This window comes from Spermophilus citellus, assembly GCF_964194105.1.
Source record: "Spermophilus citellus genome assembly, chromosome: 6".
Lineage (NCBI taxonomy): Eukaryota > Metazoa > Chordata > Mammalia > Rodentia > Sciuridae > Spermophilus > Spermophilus citellus.
Window position 1 is genome coordinate 39,134,722 of NC_138187.1, and position 24,271 is coordinate 39,158,992.

General features: G+C 45.9%; 1 protein-coding gene across 1 annotated transcript in view; it reads left to right on the forward strand.

The window, feature by feature from the left end:
• The first annotated feature begins 1,063 nt into the window (after nucleotides 1-1,063).
• SNX8 (sorting nexin 8) overlaps nucleotides 1,064-24,271 on the forward strand; it is a 41,756-nt gene continuing 18,548 nt past the window's right edge. The window contains exon 1 of the mRNA XM_081298594.1: nucleotides 1,064-1,214. Within this exon, the coding sequence (XP_081154720.1) occupies nucleotides 1,121-1,214 (94 nt within the window). The 5' untranslated portion in view covers nucleotides 1,064-1,120. The remainder of the gene's footprint in view (nucleotides 1,215-24,271) is intronic.

Below are 24,271 nucleotides of genomic sequence, written 5' to 3' on the forward strand. Positions count from 1 at the left end.
ATATGGTTTAGTGGTTAAGCACTCCTACGTTCAATCCCTGGTACCAAACAACCAAAATAAACAAAACTAAAGATTAAAAAAGTAATTCCACTTAAGCATTTGAGGCTTTTCTGAATAGAAGCTATCATTCTAGTACTGGGATGTAGAGGAAAATAAGGATTGAGGTACTGGGGGAGATTTGAGACCCTTCCTAGGACCCTGACCAGGTGGTTTGTGGCCAGTTACAGTAACCAACTCCCTTAACATGGCTAAGCATCACTGTCAGGAGGTGCAAGGTCCTTACTTTGGAAACAAGACCCTCCCTGATGGAGCCTTACCAATCTCTCCAGCCATTCTCCTTTTAGGTCTGGGAGGATCTGGGTGCTTGGAGCTGTTTGAGGTCCCTCTTCTGCTCCTTTTAACTAATTTCTCCTTTCTCCAGCACCAGCTCAGACAAGGCCCCTGCCCTGACCCTGAGTCACCCACATCCTTGCTCCCCTCTGGGGATAGCGAAGACATCTGTTCCACGTGGGCCAGCTGTTGGTCCTCCAGATCAGGTCCGTACCTGGGCATCTGCACCAGCACAGGCCCTGTCTGGACTCCTGGTGGCAGCCGGCCAACCTGAGCGCGCTGCGGAGAGTTTGGGAGGGCGAGTGATTGAGCAAACGAAGGATGTGTGGGGGGCGAAGAGCGAGAGCGCCCATGATGAGAGCTGAGAGCAGGCAGGTGTGTGAATGGGAAGTAAGTGAGCACCAGGTGAGCGGACGACCTGCTGAGTGATCCGCAGAGGCAAAGCGCGCGAAGGCGGCAATGAGCTGGCGGGCTGTGGTGACAAGAAGCAGTGACTGGCTACCGCGAGCCAATAGCTCGGTCTGAGGCCGGAGAGCTCCAGCCACGCCGAGCCACGTGGCTGAGGCTGGTCCCTGAGGCTGGGCGAGGCCTGACGGGGGCGGTTGATGGACTGGGGCGGTTGATGGGCGGGGTGCGGCCGCCAAGGGGCGTGGCCAGGTTGCGCATGGGCGTGACGGTGCGGGTCGGGGGCGTGGTCCTCCAGCTTGTGGGAGGGGCGATCCCGGAGGGGCGGGGCGAGGTAGGGTTGGCGGCGGGCGCGGGAGGAAGTCACGTGGGCGAGCGGGCTCACATGACTGGCCGCGCTATGGACCCGCTGCCCGCGGCGGCAGTCGCGTCTGCAACTGAGGCGGAGGCTGACGAGGAGGCGGATCCCTTGGCGGCAGGTACGGCGCGGGTGGCTCCCTGTTCTTGGTGCGCAGCCGGAGACCCTATGCGACTGTCGCCGGGCCGCTAGGGTCACTTCCTCCCCGTGCCCCTTCCCGCTCAGGAGAGTAGCGCGCTGCAGAGGGGCCACCTGTCCCGGGCCATACCTGGCCAGCTCCTGTCGGCGTCCCGCGCTCTTGGCCCGGTGGTGGAGGTCAGCCTCGCCCGCTCCGCCTGGGGTCCTTTGGACAGTGTCTCCGCGTTCCGCCGCTGGGGAAGGCGACGCTTGCGGTACTCAGCGCTTGGCTGGGGAGGGCTCCGGCGAGGGACCTGGGTTTCTCCTCCGAATGTGCAGAGGCACGACCGGCGTTACTCTGAGGGATTACGCTCGTGTCTGAGTTTGGCAGGACGCTCCTCGGTTTGGGTGTCCTTTCCTGTGACCATTTCTCTGTGCAGGCATGCAGGTGGTGCTGGCAGGAGATACTATTCTTCTTGGCAGGGGTCTAGGTTGGGGACTCGGCCTGGCCGGCTTTGGTTAGGTGTCACCCAGAAGCTGGTCCAGATGAATGAGTGAGTTTGGAGGTTTGGAGACGGGTTCTTCCCTAAGGTAAGGGCAGGGGGAACAGCGAGAAAGCCGGGGGAGGGGTAGTGAGAGTGCGTTTGACTTGGGGTCTTTTTTTATTTTGTTTTTGGTACCAGGGATTAACCCCGGGGCTCTTTACCACTGAGCCACATCCCCAGCCCTTAATTAAAATTTTAATTTTGAGACAGGGTCTCGCTAAATTGCTTAGGGCCTGGCCAAGTTGCTGAGCCTAGCTTTAAACTTGCGATCCTCCTGCCTCAGCCTGCTGAGCCACTGGAATTACAGGCGTGCACCACCAGGTCCCGCAGATTAAGGGTCTTTACGTCAGTTAATCGTCAAACGTAGCCTGGCGCGTGCCTGTAATTCCAGCCACTGGGAAGACTGAGGTGGAGGATCGCAAGTTCCAGGCCTCAGAAACTTAGCAAGGCCCTAAGCAACTTAGGGAGACCCTGTCTCAAAATAAAAAGCGCTGGGGATGTTGTTTACTGGTAAAGCATTCCTGGGTTCAGTCCCAGTACTGAAAAAACAAAACAAAAAACCCCCAAGTCTAGGCAGAAAGCCCTGCCTTTGGTTATTTTTTCCCTCTCAGTGGAGTCTGTGTAAGGGGAAGCATGTGACAGCTCTTGTTGGGTAGAACATTGTGTTCATGAGGTCACATGTTGGATCTCAGTGTGGACCCACCTTTACCAGGGCCCTAGTCTGGACCCCTTGGGAGGCTGTGACTGGACTGAGAGCTTGCTTTTACCTGACTTGTGAAGCCACAGGGGAGGTAGTTCAGTAGTCTCTTTGCAAAAGAGGGAGTGCCACAAAAGTTTCATACTGGACTCACTTAATGACTGCCATTATGGTGTGATTTGCTGATAACTTGAGCTCTGGACTCCCCTGGAGCTGTTTTCTCTTTGACTTTGCCTGGACTCCCTACAGGTAGTTGTCCTTCCTTGCCTGGGCGGTGATTGTATCAGGACTGCTCATTTTGTCCAGAGCCATGTCACACTCTACAGTGCCGTGCTTCACCATGTACACAGTATTCTTTCAGCCGATTGAGTCTTAACAGTGGGATCTACAGGCTCCTGGGATGTAGCCTGTCAATTCATTCCATTTGATTCCTGGCGCTCATCCTGGCAGGGAGGTGAAGTAATGCAGCAAACCATTTTTACCTTAGGAAAACTAACCAGAGATTAGTAACTTGCCCAAAAGTCACTAATGGTGGTTCCAGGGAGTGTATCTTGGTGGGACCCTGGCTGGATGGACAGGGGTCAGAAAACCTGAGCCTTTGAAAATGAGAGATATGTTTCATACTTCTACAAGGTTCATTTTGATTTCTTGGAGAAGTATGTCTTCTGGGTGTATAGTGAATTTCCTCTTCTCTGTCTTCTGCCTACACCATTGGAGCCACTGATAGTATTTATATGTGGACTTTGAGGTCTCCATCTTTGTAGAGCCTTTAGGTTGGGTAGAAAAGATTATAGTGCTCATTGTAGTTTTCATTTCTTGAGTCTTATTACTTTATGGTGATTTGAAATATATGCTATGAATGCTCTATAGGCTAACTCCCGTCTTAAAACTTAACATTTAATTATGCAATGCGTGGATGAACACATTTTCCTTAAATGTGTTAAAACAATATAGAATGTTGCAGGTTTAAGTAAAAGTTCCTCCCTAATTGCAGTCACCTCATCCTTTTCCAGAGAGGTAACTGGTGTTTTCAGTTCAGGATGGATTTTTTTCCAGATCTATGTCCCCCCCCCCCCCCCAGAACAGAATTTTATTTTGCAATGATGAAGATGGACAGAGAATATCAACTTTTATTTCTTTTTATTCTAATTAGTTATACATGACAGTAGAATGCATTTTGACACATTATACCTAAATGGAGTATAACTTCTCATTCTTCTGGTTGTACATGATGTGTAGTTATACCGGTTGTGCAGTCATATTTGCACACGGGGTTGTACAGTCATATTTACACACAGGGTAACTATTTTTGTATTTTATGCATGGATGTACTCAGAAATTTATGCTTCTTGCTGGGTGCTGTGATGCACGTTTATAATCCCAGTGACTGAGGAGGCTGAGGCAGGAAGATCACAAGTTTGAGGCCAGCTGCAGCAACTTAGTGGAGCCCTAAGCAACTTAATGAGATCCTGTCTTAAAATAAAAAAAGGGGAGGGTGCTGGGGATGTAGCTTAATGCTAAAGTGCCCCTGAATCATCAATCCCCAGTACCAAAAAAAAAAAGGAAAGAAATACTTGTACATATCTGCCATTTCCTTAGGTAGTGAATTCATTTTCTGTTGAGGCCATAACGAAATACCACAAATTTAGTGGCTTAAACAATGTAAATTTATCATCTCGAAGTTCTGGAGGTCAGCAGCCCAAAATAAGTTCCACCGGGCTGAAGTCCAGGTAGAATCTGTTTCCTGCCTTTCCAGCTTCAAGAGACACCTGCATTCCTTGGCCAGTGGTAACCTTGTGCACATCTCTCTCTGTATGCTGTTGCCTCTCCTGTTCTCTTGTCTACTTTTTCCACTTTTAAGGACCTCTGTGATTATGTTGGGTTTTCTAAATAATCTAGGATAATCTCCCTAATTTTACATCAGCTGATTAACAATCTCATTTTCACTGCAACCTGAATTCCCTTTACCATGCAAAACTAACAGTCATAAGCCCTGAGGATTAGGATTTGGACATCTTTGGAATCTGTTATCCTGCAGGCCACTGGAAGATGTCCTAGGAGTTGACTTTTTCAGTCACAGGGCTTGCATAGTTTTTGTTGTATCAAATACCCACAAATTATCCTCCTTGATGGTTCTTTTTTTGTTTTTTTTAATTGGTATTGGAACTCGAACCTGGGGATACTTTACTACTGAGCTACGTCCCCAGCCCTTTTTATTTTTATTTATTTTTAATTTTGCAATGGGGTCTTGCTGAGTAGCTGAGGGTTTTGATAAGTTTCTCAGGCTGGCCTCCAATTTGCAATCCTCCTGCATCAGCCTCATGAATCACTGGGATTACAGGCGTTTGCCACCACACCAGACTCCATGGTTGTTCTTACCATCTTGTACCAGAACAGCAATGTGTTAAAAGGGTCCTTTCCCTGTAATATCATCAAAATTAAATGTGTAGGGCTGGGATTGTGGCTCAGTGGTAGAGCACTTGCCTAGCATGTGGGAAGCACTGGATTTGAGTCTCAGCACCACATCTAAATAAATAAAATAAAGATCCATCGACAACTAAAAAAAATATATAAAAAAAGATGAGAGTAGCAATATTGTATATATTTAAAAAAATTAAATGTGTGTTTTTTGTTTTTGTTTTTGTTTTTAATACTGGGGACTGAACCCAGAGGTGCTTGATCACTGAGCCACATCCCTATCCCTTTTTATTTTTCTTTTTGAGACAGCGTCTCACTAAATTGCTGAAGCTGGCCTCAAACTTGCAATCTTCCTGTCTTAGCCTCCTGAGTTGCTGGGAGTAGAGGCGTGCACCACCGTGCTCTCAGCTAAATACCATTTTTTAAAACTCCCTTTGAATGTAGAAAAAAAAGAGAAGGTTTTCCATTTTTGTATTAGTCTGTATTTTCTTGGTTAAGCACACGGTTTAGATTCTTGTAGTATTTTGTTGTCTGGGGTCGCTGACTTGGCTATTTCTGTCTTTTGCCCATTTTCTTATGGGGCCCTCTTTTCCCCCCTTTATGAGTTTGTAGCACCTCTTTTCCTTGTGGATAGCAGCACACTGGAGCATCCTGTTCCTGGCAGTGCAGGATGAGTCCATTGCAGGAGCCTTCTGGGTTCTAAAGCTCATCTGTTGTGACTTAGAATAGAACAAAGATGGTATGTGTGCCTGATCATCCAGTGTGATCTTTTGCGACTGAATGCAGAACGCACAAATAAAAAAATATGCCAGTTTCCACTGTGTGTCCTAGCTCAGCTTCACACAGTCCTGTGGACCTAAATTTCATCTTAAAAATCAGGAGAATCCCGCCTCGCCTGGTTTGTGTGGCTCTTGATGGCATACCATGCATTCCATTCGCAGAAGCTGGGGGAATCCTTGTGTTCTCTGTGGTTAGATCCCAGGGCTTTGCTGCCACCCAGCTCCTACCCAGTGGCTGTCTTTTCCTTCTCTCTCAGGCTCTCACACCCCTGATTTGCAGTTCTTCACCCAGGGGGTTGTGCCACTTCTCTGGGTGTACATATTTGTCATAATTCATTGAGCTGTCACTAAGATTTATGCAGCTTAGGGTGATTAAATTATGCCTCAAACAATTGTTTACCTTAAGGGAAAAAAAAAACTGTGCATCCTGCTCCCTCTATTTGTCACCTTTTCAATTTTTTTGGTAAATTTTCTTAGTTGTTGATAGACCTTTATTTATATGTGGTGCTGAGGATCAAACCCAGTGCCTCACTCGTGCTAGGTGCTAGGCAAGCTCTCCACCACTGAGCTACAATCCCAGGCCCAAGGGCTTTTTTTTTTTTTTTTTTTTTAGTTGTAGACAGAAACAATACGTTTATTTCATTTATTTATTTTTATGTGGTGCTGAGGCTCCAACCCAGTGAGTGCCTCACACGTGCCAGGCAAGCGCTCCACCACTGAGCCCCAGCCCCTACTTTACACATTTTAAATTTGAACTTCTGATGGACAGAAACTTGTTTTTCTTTACCTCTCTGTATCTAGAATATCATCTGCTGTAAAAGAGGCTTAAACGTTTGAAGAGAATTGCGTTTTATCATTTTTTAAAAAATGATTGAATCATATTTTAGTTTGATTATATAGGAATTTTAAAGTTTGAATAGTTGGTCTTTACTGGTTTCCCCCATACCCCCTTCCTCACTGGTCCCCCCAGGCACAATTTGCAAGGTAAAATGTGTCCATTTGAAGAAAGAGGAACTAAAGAATCATTATTATGTAGAACTGATTTTGCCAGCATTTGTGGTTAGCAAGAAAGTGATATGTTCTGGGTGGGGGAATTCTGTTTTAGTATTATTTTTTCCTGAGAAAAATGAAGTACAAAAAGAGATGTTTGCCATCCTGTGTGCCTGGGTGGCAGGGAGACTGCAGGGGTGGTGGGCAGGTGCTGGATGCAGCCTCCCAGGACCAGCTGTGCTGTCAGGAGCCCAAGGTGTAGACCCCACACAGCCTGGGAGACCGCAGGTAGGGCTGGGCATCGCTGCCCTCTGGGTCACACTTTCTGTTTTTTTCTTATAGAACTAATAAAAATCATAACCTGATAAGTGGGGGGAAGTTCCATAAAAAGTGTGTTGGGGCACATATCGATGTTGAACTCTCAGATGGGGCCCCTGGGGTTCTCCTGGATCCATACTTCATGCCGTGTTCTGTGGCAGCTGTTGAAGGCGTTTTGCTGTTGGGTTGTGGGTAGGTGTTTGGGGGTCTTTTAGCTCCCTACAGGTTTCAGAGTTTGTGTTCAGCAGATCTAAAGTGAAGTGATGTGGAATTTGAATATAGCCCAGGGAAGTTCCGTGTGGGCTGGAGGAAGTTGGGATTGGCTCTGAAGAAGTGAGATCAGGTTTTTGCCCAGCAATCTTCTGAAGCCTGGTTTGTGCTGGTGAAGTGTTGTCCCGCAGGAGTCTCATGAATGAGTTGAAATCAGACGTAGGACAGTTTTATTGCAGTATGTGAAATGATGCATTGAGAATGTCATATAAGTGATATAGCCATAAGTACAGCACTTGGTGAAGGCGCCTCAGCCACTCTGCCACCACGTTAACACAGCTGTCCCCTTGGTGCCTTTCCTTTCTTCCTGTGTGCTTGCTGTGTAGTTCTCTTTCCTGTGTCCCGGGTGAACGTTCTTGCAGCCTGTTCCTTTCAGATGATATTTTTCTGCACCGCTAAGTAGTTTTTGAAATTTTCTATTTAACGTCTGCATAATCATATAGCAAGGAAGGTAATATTTGTATATCTAAAGTACTGGTGTTATAAAATTTGAGTTAATGGCGCTCTTGCCACTTTTTTCCAGAAATGGTTCTTTCAGTGGAATCCATGTAAAAGTTGTCCTTATTCTTTCACTTTTTGGTACAAAAGATACAGTTTCTCTCACCTTTCTCTTCCTTATCCGTCTCCCACCAAACTAGTTCCATACCCTGGAGGTGACCCTGTTATCAGTTGTGTGTGTTGATTCAGAGTCTTAGCAAACAAAATCATTAGGCTTTTAGAGCTGGAGAGGTGTCCTCTGATGACTGACCTGAGGGATGTTCCATTCTGTAACTTATTACATAAATCCGAGACTGGGTTCCCTTACTCCTGGGTCCCCTTACTCCGTAGTGAGGATGTTGAGAAAACATCTGGCACAAAAAACACATACTACGTGACTTCAATTTCTAGAACATTCAGACACATCTGAAATACGGTTTGTTGTGTGGATATGCTTATGTGGGTGATAAAAGTATAAATGAAAAGCAGAGACGATAATGCCATAAAAATTAGGCTCGTGGTCACATCTGGTAGGAGAAAGGGGGTCTGATCTCTAAGGGATACAGTACAAGGGAGGTTTCTGGGGTGCTAGAGGTCATTGTATTTCGTGTTGGTTACACGTGTTTGAAGTATAATTTTGTTCACCTGCCAGTAAATTTTTTTTTTTTCCCTGTGCTCGTGATTGAACCCTGGGCCTCATTCATGCTAGGCAGAGATCTACCATTGAGCCACATCATGAGCGTTCCCACAGAAATTTTATACCCCTTTCTGTGTGTGTATGTGATATATCTCACAATATAGAGTTTTTGGGGAAAACCTGAGATGATAAGTAAAGGTAGATGCAAAGGTACTGTCTTCAAATAATCGAGAGGTGCCAGGTATGGTGGTGCACTTGTAATCTCAGTGGCAAAGGCTGAGGCAGGAGGATCACAAATTCAAAGCCAACCTCAGCAATTTAGCGAGGCCCTAACCAACTTAGTGAGACCCTCTCTTAAAATAGAAATTAAAAAGGACGGGGGTGGGGTGGTTATGGCTCAGTGGTAGAGCGCCCTTGGTTCAATCCCAAGTACCAAAGGGAAAAAAAAAAAAGTAGAGAGGTTTGGACTCCCTTAGCGTTCGCTCTCCAGGCCACATTGGAGTGACTTAGAGGGAGGTGTGCTTTTGGTGGCACGTGTCTGATTGTATCCTGTGCCACTCTGGCTTCTGCTTTCTGAGTATCAGGCTTGATTGGGAGGTCTCTGGTGGTGCCAGCTGTTTGAGTGGCTCCTGGGGGGCAGTGTAGGAAGGAGGACCCCGACCCTCGGGCCACTGGCACCTTTGGGACACAGGATGGATGCCATGCACCTCCCTGCTATTGAAAGTGCCCCTCTTTGAAAGGCGGTGTGAAGCAGGCTTGGGTGAACTTCAGCTTTGCGCAGCTGAGTACCTTCAGCACCACAGCCTCCCCCCAGGGCTCCTGGTTCCAGCCCCAGAGGGACTCCAGGCCCTGCCAGGGCGGGGCTGCCTTTCAGAAATCTTTCTTACCGCTGGTGTTTTGAACATAGGGAGATTTTTTTTTAATATTTATTTTTTTAGGTGTAGTTGGACACAGTGCCTTTATTTTATTTATTTATATGCGGTGCTAAGGATCGAACCCAGGGCCTCGCCTGCACGTGCTAGGCCAGCGCTGAGCCACACCCTCAGCCCCTCTGGGAGATGTTAAGCCACATTTTCAGGAGTCAGAATCTGATGCAGGCCTGCACACGTGAGACTCCTTATCTCAGGGTGACAGTGCACTGTTCCTCTACCTTCTTAGAGGAGAAGAGAATGCTTGAGTCTTGGAGGCAGGAATTGAGACTGATCTGAGAGTGATCTGAGGGTCAGGAAAGAGTGAGGGAGGAGGGCATGCTGAGGCCCACTGTGCAGGTTGGGTTAACATACTGCCCAGTGGAGATGGGAAAGGGGGAACTCTTGTGGCAGCTCTGCAGAAGTTGAATGGTCAGCTGTGTCGTGTATAGGGGGCAGTGCTCTAGTAGGAGCATTCTGTCCTCTGCCTCCGGGGTGTAGGGGAGAGCTGTGTCCTCCGACTTGGGTTCTGGCCAGTAGCATTCCCTGCTGTCTGCCCCCTGGGCACTGGAAGGTGGGGGCCCGTCCCAGTCCTGTGACTCTCACCGCAGATGGGGTCAGCCGGACCTCACTTGGCTCCCTGGGGCCAGCGGCTGCCTGGAGATCTTGTGGAGGCACCTAATGTGGTCACAGATGCTCCGTTTTGCCCTCCCGGGGTTAGGATAGCTGGTGCACCCAGATGTTTTGTAGTATTTTCACATGGATGTGAGGAGATGCCAGGAAACTTGAGTTACTTTCAGGCTGAACCATCCAGAGCCAAAAAGAGGGTTAAAAAAATGTTGTCAACAACAGAAACAAACCAAGGAATTGAAAATGGATTCCCGGGGCTGGGGATGTGGCTCAAGCGGTAGCGCGCTCGCCTGGCATGCGCGCGGCCGGGGTTCGATCCTCAGCACCACATACCAACAAAGATGTTGTGTCCGCCGAGAACTAGAAAATAAATATTAATTTATTATTTTTTTTTAAAGAGAGAGTGAGAGAGAGAGGGGGACAGAGAGAGAGAGAGAATTTTTAATATTTATTTTTTAGTTCTCGGCGGACACAACATCTTTGTTGGTATGTGGTGCTGAGGATCGAACCCGGGCCACGCGCATGCCAGGCGAGCGCGCTACCGCTTGAGCCACATCCCCAGCCCCGAAAATAAATATTAAAAATTCTCTCTCTCTCTCTCCTCTCTCACTCTCTTTTTAAAAAAAAAAAAAAAAAAGAAAAGAAAATGGATTCCATCTTGTTCAGTGGAGATGAGGAGGATTCTTTCTGGAACTTTGAATTCCTACTTTGTCAGTTATTCCAATATTCCCTAAATTGGCCAAAATAATTTTTCTTTCAAAGCCTGGAAAAAGTCATTGGGCCTGTCCCTGTGTCAACATTCTCAAGAGGCCCTGGAGGCTGAATGGGTTCTTTGAGAAGCCACCTTGGGAGTTCACGGGAGCGGGGTCTTGTGGCCCTTGCTGTGCCTTTCCTCTTGGATTGCGCCAGCGTAAGTCATCTGGGAGGGAGGTGTTTTCAGTTCTGCTCTTCAGTTTTGCCATGTCTTGGGCACAACAGTGATTTTTTTTTTCCCTCTTGTGGTCTGGTTGCTCGCACTTCCCCTGGAAAGAACCAGCTTCCTCCCAGTCTGAAAATGGCGTGTGTCCTGCTTGTCTGTGAGTGTGTTTTTGTGTGTGTGCATGTGCGCGCGCATGTGTGTGGTTCCCATTTGGTTCTCTGGATACTCCTTGGTGTGTTTGTGATTGTGCTGGGAGCTTGGGAGTGGTTTGGTTCTTGATGAGGACGGGATGCTGTTGACAGGTCCAAGGGCCCAGTCCTTCTGGGAACACCAGTCCTGGTGGTGGCTCGCTCGGCCTGTCCTTTGATCTGGGTGTTTAGTGTCTGACCTGCACGCCCATTAACCAGGAGATCTTGGGCACTGACCCGTGCTTGAGGTGCTTATTTTCTTGTTTGATTCTTGCAGACAGTGAAGTCCCCCAGTTTTGTAGAGGGGACCACCTGTTGATGGTCACAGACTAGTGGAGCACATCTGACCTGTGCCCCTGCTCAGTGTTTTTGGGTGTTTATGAGGCAGAGGATAAGGGATGGAGCCTGGTTATGGTGTCATTGGGTAGCTGCAAGTTCTGGCACTAGCTGTCTGGATGATACTCCGCACCTGCCTTCCAGCTCATGGGAAGCGTGGGAGGGGAGAAAGCACTGCACTGAGGGACTTGCTCTGTTGCTTAGCACTCAATGGTTGCTTCTAGCCCTTGGTTTGTAGCTTTGTGGACCCCTGAGAGGTCCCTGGGGCATGAGCGAGGCCACTCAAAGTGTTTGTGGCAACACCACCCACTGGAATCTATCTGCACTTGGAACAACCAAAGGGCCAAGGGATTTCAGAGGTAGACAGTGGGTGGTGTTTTCCCTTTTCAAGAGAAACCTTCATTCAAAATTTCCAGCCATCTCTGTTCTAAGCTTTGTGCTGTGGTAGGAAAATAAATTAGTTTGTGTTCATGAGAAGTGGAGAGAAGAGAGTAAATTCATCAAACATTTTTTTTTTTTTTTTTTGGAGATGGGTTCTTGTGATGTTGTCCATCTCAAGGGACCCTACGGCCTCAGCCTCCTGAGTCTCTGGTCCTCCAGATATGTGCTGCCACATCTGGTTTATCAAACATTTCTTTCTTTCTTTCTTTTTTTTGGTACTGGGGATCTAATCCAGGAGTGCTTTACCATTGAGCTACAGCCCTAGCTCTTTTTATTTTTCAAGAAAGGGCCTTGTGCAGTTGCTGAGGCTGACCTCAAATTTTCAGTCCTCCTGTCTCAGCCTCCTCTGAGTCACCAGGATTACAGGTGTGAGCCACCACACCAGTACAAACATTTCTCAACAACTTTATTGAGATATAGTTCATGTATATACAGTTCACCATTTAAAATGTATAGTTAAATGGCTTTTAGTATATATTCACAGAGTTATTTTATTGTCCACACAACTTACAATACTTAATTGAGCTCAGAAAGAAAGCCCCTACCCTTTAGCAGTCACCCCCAATCCTCCCTTCCTCTCAGCCCCTGGTAATCATTACTGTTTTTAGAAAACTTAAAAAAATTTCTCAATGTTTGCCTATTCTGGGAATTTAATATAAATAGAATCATATAATACGTGGTTTTTGGTGGCCTGTTGTATGTATGGTACTGGGGATTGACCTTAGAGGTGTTCTGCCACTGAACTACCTCCCCAGCTACCTCCCCAGGTAGCTTTATTTTGAGACAAGACCTTGCTAAATTGCTAGGTTGGCCTTGAACTTGCAATCCTCCAGCCTCAGCCTCCCAACTCTCAGGGATTACAGGTGTGCGCCACCTCACCTGGTGCTTCATTTCTTCTTCTTCTTTTTTTTAATATTTATTTTTTAGGAGTAGATGGACACAACACAATCAATGTCTTTATTTTTATGTGGTGCTGAGGATCGAGCCCAGGTGCCGCCTGTGCTAGGCGAGTGCTCTACCGCTGAGCCACAATCCCAGCCCCTTCATTTCTTATTGCTGAATGAGCCTCCATTGTATGGACGGACCCCATTTCACTTACTCATTCATCAGGGACGGGCATTTGAGTTGTTTCTACGTTTAGTTACTATTAGCTAAGCTCCTGTGAATTCAGATGTGGGGACAACTGTTTTGTGTGGACGGGTGTTTTAATTTCTCTAGGGTAATATACCTAGGTGCGGAGTAGTTGGGTCATATGAGAACCTCCATCTGTGTAACCGCTGGCCTGTGTCCCCAGCAGCTGTACCATCTTTCATTCCCACCTCGCCTTGCTTGTCAGCTTGTCTTTTGGATTACAGTGATCTTTGTGGGTATGAAGTGGCATCTCTTTGTTTGGACATCTTTTCATGTGCCTGTTGGCCATTTGTATATCTTCTTCGGATAAATGTTCATTCAAACCCGTTATATATCCTTTAAAATTATGTAATTTGTCTTAAAAAAATAAGAATTCTTTAGATGTTTTTGACATGTCTCTTGTCCCTGTGTGGTTTCAAGTGAGCTACGTTCCTGTTTTTTTTTTTTTTTTTTAAAGAGAGAGTGAGAGAGAGGGGGGAGAGAGAGAGAGAGAGAGAGAGAGAATTTTTAATATTTATTTTTTAGTTCTCGGCGGACACAACATCTTTGTTGGTATGTGGTGCTGAGGATCGAACCCGGGCCTCACGCATGCCAGGCGAGCGCGCTACCGCTTGAGCCACATCCCCAGCCCCCCTGTTTTTATTTTTCATTTTAAGAAAGGGTCTTGCTAAGTTGCTGGGACTTGACTTGAACTTGTGATCCTCCTGCCTCAGGCTCCTGAGATGCCGGGATTGTAAGTGTGGCCACCACATCAGGCCAAGTTGTCTTTTCACCTTTTATTTTTTTATTTTTGGCTACTGGGACTTGAACCCAGGAGCACTCAACCCCTGAGCCTCATCCCTAGCCCTTTTTTGTATTTTATTTAGAGACAGGGTCTTGCTGAGTTGCTAAGTGCCTCACTAAGTTGTTGAGGCTGGCTTTGAACTCGCCATCCTCTTGCGTTAGCCTCCTGAGCCTCTGGAATTATAGGCGTGCGCCACTGTGCCCTGCTTGTCTTTTCACTTTTTTTTTTTTTTTTTTTTTTTTAAGAATCTCTTTAAAAATTTGTCCTTGGGCTGGGGATGTGGCTCAAGCGGTAGCGCGCTCGCCTGGCATGCATGCGGCCCGGGTTCGATCCTCAGCACCACATACAAACAAAGATGTTGTGTCCGCCACTAACTAAAAAATAAATATTAAAAAATATTCTCTCTCTCTAAAAAAAAAAAAAATTTGTCCTAATTAGTTATACATAACGAATGCATTTTGACACATCATACATAAATGGAGTATAAGTTCTCATTCGTCTGGATGTACAGGACGTAGAATCACACCAGTCGTGTAATCATATACTCACATAGGGTAATAATGTCCTATTCATTCTATTAGTATTCCTACCCCATGCGCCTCCTTCTCCCTTCACTCCTCTCTCTCTAGTCCAAAACAAAATACCCCTATTCTCCCTCCCTTTATTGTGAATTAGCATCTGTATACCTGAGAAAACATTCAGCCTTTGGTTCTTTGCGATTGTCTTATTTTGCTTAGCATAATGTTCTCTCATTCCATCCATTTACTGGTAAATGCCATAATTTCATTCTTTAAGGTTGAGTAATATTCCATTGTGTATATATACCACAATTATCCATTCATCTGTTGAAGCGCACCTAGGTTGGTACCATAGTTTAGTTATTATGATTTGAGCTGCTGTACACATTGACATGGCTGCATTACTGTAGTATGCTGATTTTAAGTCTTTTGGGCATAAATGTAGGAGTGGGATGACTGGGTCAAATGGTGGTTCCATTCCAAGTTTTCTGAGGAATCTCCATACTGCTTTCCATAGTGGTTGCACCAATTTGCAGTACCAACAGCAATGTGTGAGTCTTTCACCTTCTTGATGGTATCTTTTGAAGCACAGAAGTTTTTAATTTTGGCAAAGTACAGCTTATCTATTTTGTTCCTTTTTTTTGTGCTTTTGGTATTATTTCCAAGAAGGCTTTGCCTAACCCAAGGTCATGAGGATTTACTCCTATTTCCTGCTATGTGTTTTGTAATTTAGTTCTCATATTTAGGTCTGTGATGCATTTTTAATTGGTTCTTGTGTATGGTGTGAGGTAGGAGACTGACTTTATTCTTTTGCATGTGGGTACCCACTTGCTGCTGGTGAAACCCTTTGTGGGTGTGGATGTGGATGTGGGCATGGGTGTGGGTGCTTTGTGCTCCTCCCCTCTATGAGGAAAGCAGAACTCCCTGCAGAATTGTATGTCCTGATTTGGGAGAGAGCCGTGAATGACGCAGATTGAGGAGAGGGCTCAGAAGGGAGACTGAAGCCAGTCGTGAGAGCATGAAGGAAGAGTGACAGTCCCTGTAAGGGCTTGGAACTACCTCCCTGTTGGAGTTGTGTCTGAACCGAGTGTGGAGGCTAGAAAGGATCCAATTCAGACATCCTCACCTAGTAAGTACTGATGCACTTTGAGGGAGCTCATGTTGTTATTAATTGATAGTTTGCTTTAAAAGCTCTTAAACCACTGCAGTGGTGGTTTAAGAGAAGACAGCAATATTCTGCTCTAACAGTGTGGGTGAGCTGTCCATGTGGCATGCTACGGCTTTACATCGTCCAGTTCTTCCTTAGCTGGGTGTGTTGGTGCATGCCTATAATCCCAGCCATTTGGGAGGCTGAGGCAGGAGGATTGCAAATTCAAAGCCAGCCTCAGCAACTTAGCAAAACCCTATCTCAAAGTAAAAAAAAAATAAAAAGGGCTGGGGCTGTGGTTCAGTTGTTAAGCACCGCTGGGTTCAATCCACAGTAGCAAAAAAAAAGAAAAAAAAGTTCTTCCTTATATTCTTTTGGGGAAAATGGATACAGCTGAACAGGGCAAGGGTGCAGGAGGAAAGATACTGCCAGGGAGGCGTGCGGCACCCTCTTGGGGCTCAGCTTGGTGGCATCTGCTGATGACTGTTCTCTTTGTCAGTAGTTTTCTTTCTGTCGCTCACTGAGGCACAGTTCCCATCACGGGGGAGGGGGAGTCTTAAATGAAGTCTGCTGGTACGGGGAGGGCCTGTGGTTACTGCCTTGCCTAGGCAATCATTGCAGTCTTTGAGTTACGAGGCTTTCTTGCTCACATGAATTGGATTTCATTTGTCCATTAAGCAGGTGTTTATTGAGCATCTGCTATGTACTGGGCACTGCTCCTGATCTCTGAGATACGGATTGTGAACAAACACAAAGACCTGCCCTTTGGGAGAGAATATGCTTGAGTGGGTGATGGCCAATATTTAGTAGAGGTAGTAAGTAAGTGGTATGTACAGAGCATGATAGAAGACAGGACCTGCCATGGGGGAGGTGACGATGCGGGCCATGTTGTCACTGAGAAGTGTCATGGAGAAGGTGATGCTGAGCCAAGATTCGAAGGTGACCAGACCTTACTTAGTCTGATGGGTATATGGGGGGAGAGTGTCATTGAAGAAGAGGCAGCTGGCCATGGCTTCATGGCCGGGAGGTTGTCTCAGGGTTTGAGGGATAGTGAGGCAGCCAGCGTGGCTGAAGAGGTGGATGAGGGTGCAGCACCCAGGGTGCCTGATGGCTAAAGTGAGAAAAGAACATTTTGCGGGTGGCAGTGGGTTTCTAAAGGCCTGGCTCAGGGTCTGGTCTCCTTAGAGAGAGGGTATCTCTGAGCCTCAGTGAGGAAATCATGGTTTTGTGAATGATGTGGCATTGTTTCTGTAGGCCTACAAGAGCCACTCAGGGGTGGGGGTAGGACTCAGTGGTGAAGTGCTTGCCTAGTATTCATGAGGTCCTGAGTTCTACCTGCTCTGGATGGGGGTACACTTAGGAAAGTATTCATTGGCAGGAAAACAGATGTGGAATTGTCCATGTTAAAATTAGAGTTAAAATTTGCCAGCACGTGGTGCACACCTGTAATCCCAGCCACTTGGGAGGCTGAGGCAGGAGGATCACAGGTTTGAGGTCAGCCCTGCAACTTAGTGAGACCCTTTCTCTAGATAAAAATAAACAGGACTGGGGTGTAGCTCAGAGGTGAGCGCTCCTGGGTTTAAGCCCTAGTTATCCACCCCACCCCCAAGAAAAAAAAAGATGCAGCAGGATCCTTGTGTGAAGCTAGTCTTCATGTTAACTGCAGAGAACAGCCGAAGGCGAGTGGCTCAGTGACATTCATCTCAATCCTCTGATGTTTTGCACTTGCCACAGGGACTTAGTCTCAACATCCTAGGAATATTGAGCAGCGGTTGTGATGTAAATGGAAATGATGAGATAAAACCAAGAATTAATTGGTTGCAACTGTTGGAAGAGGCATTGGTCTCCCAGACTGCGGGAGGAGGACAGAAAATGCTGAGCGCTCGCCTCATTGGGAGGCAGATGGATGCTGGCTGGTGGGAGTGCAGATTGGCTCAGTCACTTTGAAAAACTGGAAATATTTACTAAGCTGAACATACGCAAATCCTGTGATCAGCAATTTCACTTTGGCTGTGTTCGGTGCCCAACAGCAACGCCTGCATATGTCCAGCAAGAGATGTGTTAACGTTCCAGCAGTGCGGGTGTCTAGGCAGATGCCCAGCCCCAATGAGATGAATGAATAGTGGTGGCACAGGCATGCAGCAGACTCCACGGGACTGAGAAGGGACAGCGTCACACTGTGGGAGGAGATTGGAACAGGGATGCCATGATTCCACTCATAGCATAAAAACAAGTGACCCCATGAGCCACTCATGGTGTCAGAAGGCAGTGATGACCTGGGGGCAGTGGCTGGAGGGAACATGGGGGTGTTGGGTGCTCACTCTTCACTTGGGCTCCTACACTGCTGTGTGCATTTAGGAATTCCCTGAGTCCGTGGTTCTGATGTGGACTTTTCTGTATGTGCGCAGTATACAAAGTTTTAAAAACCAATGGGGGGCGCTGGGGTTGTGGCTCAGTGGTAGAGCGCTCGTCTAGCATGCATGAGCACTGGTTCCATCCTCAGCACCACATAAAAATAAAAAATAAAGAGTTTGTGTCCATCTAAAAATAAAAAATAAATATTAAAAAACCAATGGAGGTGTGTGTGTGTGTGTGTGTGTGTGTGTGTGTGTGTGTATTTATTACATGTTAACTAAATACAATATTTGTGTGCATTTGATGGACATGTGTGTAAAGGAGCCGGAGGACCTGCCTGGGAATGCCAGCATTGATTTGGGATTGGAGTCGTTGAATCAGGGAAGAACCAGTGCACAGATATTTGTTTTTTGGGGGGCAGTATATGGCAAAGTATTGTCTTCAGTTAAATCTTGGTGGTGGATACATAGGTTCTGATATTTTCTGTACTTTATTTTTTTGTGTTCTTTTTTATTCTTTTTAGATATACATGACAGTGGAGGGTATTTTGACATTATACATACATGGAGTTTGACTTCCCTTTCTGTGGTTGTACATGATGTGGAGTTTCACTGGTCGTGTATTCATATATGAATGTAGGAAAGTGATGTCCGACTCATTCTGTCTTTTCTATTCCCAACCCCGCTCCCTTCTCTTCATTCCCCTTTGTCTAATCAAATAAGCTTCTTTCTATCCCTCCCTCCCTTATTGTGAGTCAGCATCCGCATATTAGAGAACATTTGGCCTTTGTTTTTTTTGGGATTGGCTTATTTCACTTAGCATGATACTCTGTAGTTCTATTCATTCATCGGCAAACGTGTACTTTATGTTTGAAGTGTTTCACAAAAAGTGTGAACACATTTAAAAGTTATATAGAGAAAAAGATCCAATGGGAAAAACAATGTTAATCATGATTGAATGGAAATTTAAGCATTTTTTGTTGTTTTCACAGAAAATTTAGAGAAATGTGGTTTGATTGATCCAAGGAAGCGTGTTCAGTATTTGAAAAGATAGTTCATATTATAAAGCTTTGTGCCTGTGGGAAGCAATAGAAAAATTAATATGGGTGTTTACAGATTGTAGGTTGCAGTGATTTTCAAGTGTCATGTTACATTAAATAAGTTATTAAAAGAAAAACAACCCTTAGGGTTGATGAAATAGAGGTATTTCAAGTCTGCTACCTACAGGAACTCTGCCAGCACTAGGGCCAGGGGATACCCGTGGCACAAGGGGACTGTGGCTAACGTGGACAATCTGTAGATAGAAGCACTTGAGGGGCATCGCATTTGAGGGGAATCCTGGTGTCCCCTGGGTGAATTCTCCCTTCTGGAGCCATGGCCATGATGAGACCCATTGCCTGAGATCACCTGTTAATATCAGAATGTAGTTTGTGGAGTTTTTAATCAAAGGCAGAATCGGTTCTCCAACCTCCAGCTGATGGTGGATGACATTTGCTGCTCCGTTTGGTTCTGTTCATGGGCAGCCTGTGCCCTGGAATGCCACTGTTCCTTACCCTGTCTTAGCCCAGTCTGGGTAAATAAGTAAAAGTAAGGTGTGTGTCTAGGCAAGGTCCTAAATCACTTTCTGCTTGTCCTGTGACGGTGATTCTCATGCTGATCATGACCAGCAGCAGCTGCCATACCTGGACACGGAGAGGAAGGCACTTTCTCAGGCTCCACCCAGACCCCCTGGAGAGAAGCTCCAGGTGTGGGCAGCCATCTGTATTTGAACAGGCCTGGCAGGTGATTCTGATGTAGGCTCAGTTTGAAGACAGGAGCCCTGTGACTCCCTGCCATCCCTGGCTGGCCCTCCCCATCCTCATGTTCTGACGAGCTGGCAGCTGAGGTGGGTGGCCTCACGTAGTGGTGGAACACTGACTTTGGAGTCTGCGAGAAGATGCGTTCGGCCATTAGGAATATTGCTCCCTGCTTGAGAATGCCAGATGTCCTGCGTGCTTCCATAGCACATTACACGGTGAGGGACTGTATGCTGGTATGGGGAGAACCCCCTCGGGGCTGGACTGGTGGAGTGGGGTGTCTCTGAGTGCTTCATACAGCTCCTCCACTGGGCCAGCGTGGAGCAGGGTGGGGTCCAGGCCTGGCTGAGCCTGGCCTCTGGGTGACTGAAGCAAGGGACTATAGCTGTGCAAGTGGGGGCCTGTGCACACCTGTCCCTGTGTGCTGTGACTCCCAGGCTGTGACTTCTGTGTAGGTCAGCATTTACAGAAGGTTTGTGTAAAGGAAGGCATGAGCTGCAGCATGGTTTATTGACAAATCCTGTTTGCTTCCTAAAGCTTTGGACTTTGTGATTACTATCTCAAGATTCTGCTGGAAGAATGTTAGGAAGGGAGAGTGTGTATGTGTGTGCATGTGTGTGTGTGCATGGCAGGGATCCAGTCTTCAAACTGTGTGTGTGCCAGAGTGTATGTTTGAAGTTTCATTTCTTTTTTCTTGGTACTGGGGATTGAACTCAGGGACACTCGACCACTGAGTAACATCCCCAGCCCTATTTTGTATTTTATTTAGAGAGAGAGGGTCTTTCTAAGTTTCTTGGGGCCTTTGCCAAGTTGCTGAGACAGGCTTTGAACTTGGGAACCTCTTGCCTCAGCCTCCTGAGCTGCTGGGATTACAGGCCTGCGCCACTGTGCATGGCTCAGTACTAAGTTTTAATTGGTGGATTTACAAAATCTTTTTGCATTATGGTATAATAAATCTGGAAGGAAGTCAGGAACATTTATTGAATGTTTTCTTTTTTGCTAGTTATTTCCAGTTCCACTGTCTCATTTAATTCTGAGGTTCTTCTTGTGAGCCAAGAACTGCCAAGTAAAGCAGTCTTGTGCCAGAAGGGTTGGAGCAGGGAGTGAGTGACATTCAAGGGGCCTGTAAGGGGTTGTTGCTGTTATTCAAGGCGAGGATGGTGCTCACTGGCCAGGGTGGGGAGGCACCCTTATGCCCACGTTATAGATTATCAGTGAAAGCTCAGAAGTGGTCGCTTGCTAGCCCGTACAGCTGGGAATTGATGCAGGCTGAATCCCACCCTGTATCTCCTCAAGTCCGATGCTGACCTCTGTCTACAGCCCACTGGTGCGGGGCCTGGTGGCTCTCCGTCTAGTTTGAATTAGCTTTGTGGGGCTGGGTTGGTGTATAGTATATCCCAGATGCTGTGTCTTATGGGGCCACCTGCCTTGAAGAGGGTGTCAATTTGATAAGAGTATTGAAGTCCACGTTTATTCCTCAGAAAACCAGACTCTTGCCCTTTGTGTTTCTGCCCTTTCTGCAGTGTGGCCCATCACAGGACAGTGCAGCAATTTGAAATGATCATTCTCTCCTTTTTCTTAGTTTGTTTGAAAATACCAGTGTCCTGGTTTAGTGAGTTGATACTTGGAACCATACACTCTTGCCATTGGGCTTGGAACTTCCACAGAGGGTCATTATGATGCTTGAGAACAGTCAGGATTTGGAGCAATGCCTTTGCTTTAAAGTGTGGTTTTTGGAGTTCTTTTAGATTCTCATGTGATCAAAGTTTAGATTCTTCACCAGCATGCAGTCATTTGGTAATCATTATTGAGTTCACATGCTGTCTTGGAAGATGACCTTATTTTAGTAATTGTGAAAATTAATACATGATTAAGAGATAAAACTTTTTTAAAAGATTTTTTTGGAGCTGGGCATGGTGGCACATGCTTGTAATCCAGCGGCTTGGGAGGCTGAGGCAGGAGGATCACCAGTTCAGAACCAGCCCCAGCACCTTAGCAAGGCCCCAAGCAACTCAGTGAGAACTTGTCTCAAAATAAAAAATAAAAAAAGGACTGGGATGTGTGGCTCAGTGGTTAAGTGCCCCTGGCTTCAGTCCCCCAAAAAATGTGTTCTTTTTGGTACTGGGGGTTGAACCTAGGGGTGCTTACCAACCTGGGATTGAACCCAAGGGCGCTTAACCACTGAGCTACTCCCACAGCCCTCTTATTTTTTATTTTGAGACTGGATATCGCTAAGTTGCCCAGGCCAGCCTTGAATTTATGATCCTCTTGCCTGGACCTTCAGAGGAGCTGGGATTGTGGGTGTGGCCACTGCACTCAACTTTTAACATTTTTTTAATTGAATACCTCTGGTGCTTGCCCCGTGTCTGTGTCCTGTTACCTTTTACCTTTCCTCTCTTCTTCCATTACTATCTTCTTTTATGTTAAATCAGTGCTTTCTAATTCCCTTGTTTCTTTTCTTTTTTTACAGTGTTGGGGATGGAACCCAGGGTGGGAGGCGAGAACTTTCCCACCAAGCCATTTATTCTCTTGTTTCTGTTACTGTATTTTTTTGTTATTTTCTTAGTTATTGCTCTGGGGGTTACAATTGATATCTTAATTTATACTGGTCTGGTTGGAGTCAGTGCCTCTTTAGAGTCAGTTGGGTGTAAAAGCTTTGCTCCTATGTTTTAAGTCGATTTTCTGTCACTGTAACAAATATCTGAGATAACAATTTATAAAGAGAACAGGCTTATTTATTAAATTTTTTTTTGTAGTTGTAGATGGACAGAATGCTTTTATTTTATGTTTATTTTTATGTGGTGCTAAGGATTGAACCCAGTGCCTTACTCATGCTAGGCAAGCACTTTGCCACTGAGCCACAACCCCAGCCCGAGAACAGGTTTAGTTTAGCTTACAGATTTGGAAGTTTCAGTCCATGATCAGGTAGACATTGTTCTTAGGTCTTGGGGAGAGTACATCATAATGGGGAGCATGTGGCCTAGCAAAACTGTCCACTTGTGGCTGGGATGCAAAAAAGAAAAAGAAGGGGCTGGGGTCCCACTCTCCCTACTAGAAGCATGCCCCAGTGACTTTAGTGCCCACTTCCTGGTTCTACCACCTCTCAATACCCCATCCTGGAGAACAAGGCTTTCACATCTGGGTCTTTGGGGGACATCCCGCATCCCAACTAGAGCATCCTCTATGGCTCCATTCCTTCTCACCTTTTTCAGACAAATTTGTGTCATACAAACTAAGCCTGTGCATGTTGTGTGCAGATTTGTCATTATTGCTCTATGCAGTTGTCTTTTATATCAGCTAGGGATAAAAGTTACAAATAAAAATATGTTCCAGATGTGTGTGATGGTACACTCAGGAGGCTGAGGCATGAGAACTAAAAGCTGGAGGCCAGTCTGGGCAACTTAGTGAGACTTTGTCTCAAAATTAGAAAATTAAAAAAAAAATAGGTGGGTGGGCAGGTGTGGTGGTGCACTCCTGTAATCCCAGTGATTCAGGAGACTGAGGCAGGACAGCCTCACCAACTAAGTGAGGCTTTAAATAACTTAGTGAGACCCTGATTCAGAATTAGAAAAAGGTCTGGGGATATGGCTCAGTGGTAAGGTACCTCTGGGTTCAATTCCCCAGCACCACAAGGGAAAAAAAAGTGGGAGAGGTGTCAGAATGTGGCTCAGTGGTAGAGTGTTTGCTTTAGCATGTGCAAGGCCCTGGGTTCAACCCCCAGTACTAGGGGAGGAAAACACACACACATACACATACACACACACACACACACACACACACACACACATATGCTTTGTTATACTTTTATATTTACCTATGTAGTTACCTTTACTTTATTTCTTCAGGTGGTTCATATGGATTTATTTTTTATGGGACAGATCTGTTACACCGAGATCTTACCAGTGTTTAGTTACCCTGCCATGTCCTCATTCAATGTCAAGAGCTATGTGTGTGTGTCCATGTGCCCGTGCTTTCAGGAGTCTTCATCTCTTACACTGGCTGTTGTGATTATGTTGTGTCTAGGTGTGATCTCTTTTAAGTTGATCCTGGTTGGAGTGGGTTTTTTTTTTTTTCCCCGTGGTGCTGGGGATTGAACCCAGGGCCTTGTGTGCAAGTGAGGCAAGCACTCTACTGACTGAGCTATATCCTCAGCCCCATAAATTTTGGGAAATTTTGGTCATTATTTACTCAAGTTTTCTAACCCTTTCTGTCATTCCTTTAGAGTCCCCCTATGAGTGTCTGGTATCTCGATGGTGTACCTCAGGTCTCTCACAACCATTTCTGTTCATTTTTTTTTTTTTCATTCCTTTTTCTTTGTGCCCCTCAGACTGGATAATCGCAAATGATTTAACCTTTGAGTTTGCTGATTCTTTCTCACTCAAATCTGCTGTTGAGCTTCCCTAGTGAATAGTTCATTTCATTTATTGAACATTTCAATTTTGGACTTTTTATCTGGTTCTTTTTTTTTTAAATTTTTTTTTAGTTTTCGGCGGGCACAACATCTTTGTATGTGGTGCTGAGGATCGAACCCAGGCCTTACGCATGCCAGGGGAGTGCGCTACCACTTGAGCCACATCCCCAGCCCCATGGTTCTTTTTTATAATGGAAGTTTATTGATATTTTTCTATTGATGAGACAGACATACATTGTCCTTACACATTCCCTCAGTTCTTGAGGTGTGGTTTCCTTTAATTCTTTGAGCATGCTTAAAATAACTGAAAAAAAGTATTTGTCTACTAAGCTCAGTGTGGGGTTTCCTCTAAGATGGTTGGTATTGA